This window comes from Malania oleifera, chromosome 2 (genome assembly GCF_029873635.1).
Source record: "Malania oleifera isolate guangnan ecotype guangnan chromosome 2, ASM2987363v1, whole genome shotgun sequence".
NCBI classification, from domain to species: Eukaryota; Viridiplantae; Streptophyta; class Magnoliopsida; order Santalales; family Ximeniaceae; genus Malania; species Malania oleifera.
This window is the reverse complement of record NC_080418.1, coordinates 78,958,321-78,963,543: the sequence shown is the minus strand read 5'-3', so window position 1 is coordinate 78,963,543 and position 5,223 is coordinate 78,958,321. Positions and strand designations below refer to the sequence as shown.

The 5,223-nt window shown below is 41.4% G+C and overlaps 1 protein-coding gene across 1 annotated transcript; it reads right to left on the bottom strand.

The window, feature by feature from the left end:
- Nucleotides 1-4,053: 4,053 nt before the first annotated feature.
- On the bottom strand, nucleotides 4,054-4,722 carry LOC131148258 (uncharacterized). Its single transcript, XM_058097982.1, has 2 exons — nucleotides 4,514-4,722; nucleotides 4,054-4,450 (listed from the first exon to the last, which is right to left on the bottom strand). Exons 1-2 carry the CDS (start codon nucleotides 4,720-4,722, stop codon nucleotides 4,054-4,056), a joined length of 606 nt encoding a protein of 201 aa, XP_057953965.1.
- Nucleotides 4,723-5,223: the final 501 nt, after the last annotated feature.

Genomic DNA, 5,223 nt, shown 5'->3' with positions numbered 1-5,223 from the left:
ACTCAATAATCTGCTTCGATTAACTTGTAGAGAATTATCCCTAGAACCTCGTGGTGGTTCCTGATCGTTGAATCGGGTTAAAATGGAGCCGAAATTGAAGAGAGAAGGTGTTAAGGCCGAAACCTAGAGAGAGAAAGTGAGGAGAGAAGTTTTTATTTGCTTAAAAGTGATTTTAAGCCTATATATATAGACAGTTGTCCCCGTGTACTCATCGATGAGAGAAGCGGGTTCGTTGACGATCCTTAAATACTTTGAAATTTCCTGGCTCTTGGGATATCCTCGTCGACTAGTCCCTACTGCTTTGCTCTGCAAATTTTCTTTTCCTTCTTTTTCTTTTCTTTCTTTTTCCTTTTCCACTTTTTCTTATAAATTAAATTTTTTGTGTCTCTACATTCTCCCTTAAAAAAAATTTCTTCATCAAAATTTGCTATTTATCACATTTTCTAACCTTAAGGAAAAATATCGCAATTTTATTAATTACCCTCACTTATGGAGGAGGAATACCGTGGTTACAAGGGAGGGTTCTGGGAGATTATAACCATTCATATAAAAAGAAAACTCTTCCAAAATCATTTATAACCTAAATCCAAAAACACTAACTATGCTACCCTACCCCATACAAGTCAAAATACATACACTGTCATTTACTTTTCCTCTTACAAGCTCAGCTCTGAGCTCCACTGAATAGATGTGGATATCTTTGCTGCATCTATTCTTCTAATTCCCACAAAACTTCCTCAACTACATGATTGCGCCATAACACTTTTATTAGTGAAATCCTCTTTGTGTGTAGCTCATGTTCCTTATAATCTAAAATCTGCACTAGCACTTCTTCATAAGATAGTGCATCACCAAGCTCCAGTACCTCATAACTAATCACATGGGAGGGATTTGGGTCGTATTTTCTCAACATGGATACATGGAACACGTCATGAATCCTGGATAGAACCGGAGGTAAAGCTAACCTATAGGCAACCAGACCCACTCTCCCAAGTGTCTCGAATGGTCCAATGTACCTAGGGCTCAGCTTACCCTTCCTCCCGAACCTCATCACCCTTTTCATTGGTGCAACTTTCAAAAATACATGATCTCCTGCACCAAATTCTAACTCTCGCCAGCGAGTATCTGCATAACTTTTCTGCCAACTCCGAGCTGCTCTGATTTCGTCTTTGATAAGTCCACCGATATCATGAGTTTGTTGAGCTAGCTCTGGCCCCAAAATCTATCTTTCCCCAATTTCCTCCCAATATAATGGTGATTGGAACCTCTTGCCAGATAACGCTTTATATGGTGCCATCCCAATGCTAGCCTAGTAGCTGTTATTATAAGTAAACTCGACTAGTGGCATAAACTGTACCCAACTACCCCCAAAGTTTAGCACACAAGCTCGCAGCATATCCTCCAGTGTCTGTATCGTCCTCTGCATCTAACCATATGTTTAAGGATGAAATGTTGTGCTAAATGTTAACTGAGAACCCATGGCTCTTTGAAAGCTCCTCTAAAATACGATGTGAACCATGGGTCTCTCATGTAGTCTAACTATCTCATGTATGTACAACTTAGTCAGTCTGCTCAAGGAGTAGTTAATTTTGATGGGAAGGAAATGGGTAGTCTTCATTAATCGGTCCATGACCACCCAGATGACATCCTGTCCATGCAATGCTGTAGCCCTGTAACAAAATCCATAGAAATATTTTCCCACTTCCACTCAGGAATGTGGGGTGACTGCAATTGTCCCGCTAGTCTCTGGTGCTCAACCTTTACTTGCTGGCAAGTCAATTACTACTCTACATACTCAGTTATCTTTTTCTTCATATTGCTCCACCAAAAGGACTCCCAAAGATCCTTGTACATTTTCGTACTTCTTAGGTGTACTGTATACAAGGATCAATGCGCCTCCTCTAAAATAGTTCTTTTAATTTCAGCATCTGTAGGTATGCATAGATTGGTACAAAACCTCAGAGCACCGTCATCAAAAACATTAAAATCAACCCCCTGTTCACTATGTACTCTATCTCTGATCTTTACTAATTTTGCGTATTACATCCGAGCAGTTTTAATTTTCTCCAGTAGCATCGGTTGAAGTATTAGATTGACAATAATTGTATGGTGATTACCCTCTACAAGTTCCACCCCAAGCCTTTCCAAATCCATTTTGATTTAAGGCTGCATCACCATTGCTAACATAGAGGCTCTCCTCGATTTCTAACTCGAGGCATCAGCTACCATATTTGCTTTCCTTGGGTGGTAACTGATGGTATAGTCGTAATCTTTAATTAACTTCAGCCATCTCCTCTGCCTTATATTCAACTCTTTCTGTGTGATGAAATATTTCAAACTTTTATGATCTGTAAATATCTCATATTTCCTACCATACAGATAATGCCTCTAGATCTTTAAGGCGTACACCACTGCAGCCAACTCTAAATCATGCGTCTGGTAGTTCTTTTGATATTCCTTGAGTTGTTGAGACTCATATGCCACGACTTTTCTTTGCTACATCAATACACAGCCAAGTCTTCTCCGAGATGCGTCACTGTAGATCACAAAATCTCCATCTCTTGATGGGATGGTCAAAACTGGTAGGGTGACAAGTCATTGCTTCAGCTCCAGAAAGCTCTGCTCACCTTCATTGGTCCACTCAAACTTCACATTTTTCCTTGTGAACCATGTTAGAGGACCTGGTAATCCAGAAAAACCCTCTACAAACCGCCGATAGTATCCCGCCAAGTCCAAGAAACTTCTAATATCCTGAATATTCCTCGATCTCACCCAATTCACTATCACTTCTATCTTGCTTGGATCTACCGAAATACCGTCCCAGTAGATCACATGTTCAAGGAAGGTAACCTCCATCAGCTAGAATTCATATTTCTTAAACTTAGCGAACAATTTATTTTCTCTCAACACCTGTAGTACCATCCTCAAATGATCTTCATACTCCCTAGAACTCTTTGAGTGGACCAAAATATCATCAATGAAAACCATAACAAATTGGTCCAAGTACTGGTGGAAGACCTTGTTCATCAGGTCCATAAATGCCGCTAGTGCATTGGTCAATCTGAACGGCATAACCAAGAACTCATAATGGTCATTCCTAGTTTGGAAAGCGGTCTTCGCAACATCTTCTACTTTAATTTTTACTTGATGATATCCTAACCGAAGATCAATCTTAGAGTAGACTCAGGTTCCTTGGAGCTGATCAAACAATCATCAATACGGGGAAGTAGATTCTTATTCTTAACTGTTACTTTATTGATCTCTTTGTAGTCAATACATATCCTCATCGTCCCATCTTTTTTCTCCACAAACAGAACTGGCGCTCCCTAAGGCAACCTACTAGGCCTGATAAATCCCTTATCTAATAATTCCTACAACTGATCTTTTAACTCACTCAACTTTGCTGGAGCCATTCTATAGGGAGCTTTAGAAATTGGTGCCATCCTTAAAAGAAAATCAATGGCATTCAATCTTATGATCAGGAGGTAAACCCAGTAATTCCTCTAGAAAGACATCTGAAAATTTCTTCACCACTAGAATATCGGTAAGTTTCAATTCTTTCTCTAGAACTACCTTTACACAAGCTATATACCCCTGACATTCGTCTAGGAGTAGCCTCTTCACTTGAATGGTTGACACTAGCTGTGGTGAGGAACACACGTGCGACCCCACAAATTTGAACTCCTGCTTTCTAGGAGGTTTGAAAACCACTTCTTTTTGGAGACAATCGATACTGGCGTAATTAGCGGCTATCTAGTCTATACCCAAAATCATGTCAAATCCCTACATATCTAATACCACAAGATCAATTGGTAATATTCTTCCCTGAATATCTACTGGATAACCCTTAAGCACCCTTCTACACCTCACTACTGATCTGGTCGGTGTGGCCACTGATAATTCAATGTCTAGCAATTGAGTTTCTACCCTACATAGCTTGATATACCCTAGTGACACAAAAGAGTGTGTGGTCCCTAAATCAAATAAAACAACATCTTTATAGAACAAAATAGTAATAATACCTATCACGACGTCGCCTGTTGTCTCAGCATCTCATAGCATCAAAGCATAGACCCGCGCCGGGGCGATATTCCTCTGCTGATTCCCTTGGGGCGCTTGATTATTTCCCTGAAACAGTCTAGGAGCTAGTGCATTGTTCAATGTCCCATGACATGCCTGCGCCATGTGTCTAGGTCTCCCACACCTATAACAAATATTCTCTCCTACATGACATTCTCCCATATGCCTCTTGCCACATCTAGGGTAGATAGGACAAGTCTGCTCGCTCTGATACCCACGGTTCCCCATCACTTGCCTCTGACCTCTGCCATACCGGTCTCTTTTCCATGGGTACCGGCTGGTGCTTGCCTGAAACTCAGGAGGCATGGGCCTCTTTCTTTGGTTCTGTATCCTAGCACCCCTTTGCCTGCTTGCCTCTGCTATAACAACCCTGTCCACCAATTCTGAGAAATCCTACTCCTTTAGAACTGCCACCTATTCATAGATTTCTTGCCTTAAGCCTCTATCAAACTTCCTTGCCTTCTTAGCCTCATTTGGGACAATGTATGGGGCAAAGTGCGACAACTCAATAACCTTTGTCGTGTACTGCTGGACTGTCAGATGCCCCTGCGTAAAATTCAAAAATTCCTTCACTTTGGCTTCTCTGATGGTGGTGGGGAAACATTGATTGAAAAACAACTCCTTAAACCAGCTCCAGGTCATGGCTACTAGTACATGCCTCTATTCCTCAAGCAGTTTCACAGCTGTCCGCCACCTCTCAGCCTCACCCATCAACCTGTACGTGGCATAGAGGACCCACTGTTTATCAATGCAGTGTAGCACCATCAGTATTTTCTCAATTTCCTATATCCAGTTTTTAGCAACCGCGGGTCGGCTCCCCCTGAGAATGCCGGAGGGTTCATACCAGTAAACTACTGGATCATACAATGTTGATTAACTAGTGGGTAGCCCTATTCTTTGGTATTCCATGCGATTTTTGCCATAACTTGCTGTGCTACGCCACACAACACCTGGTCCGAGTGACTGCCTCCCATACTAGAAGGCCCTGCACCGCCACCCCCACCAATATGTGCATCGCTATTTCCAGGGTCCATCCTTCAATTAAGACGAGAATAATTTGAAAATCCGAACTTCATAGTACAACTATTACATTCATCTAACTAAGAATCATCAATCCACTTGTTTAAGGTTCTGTCTTACCAT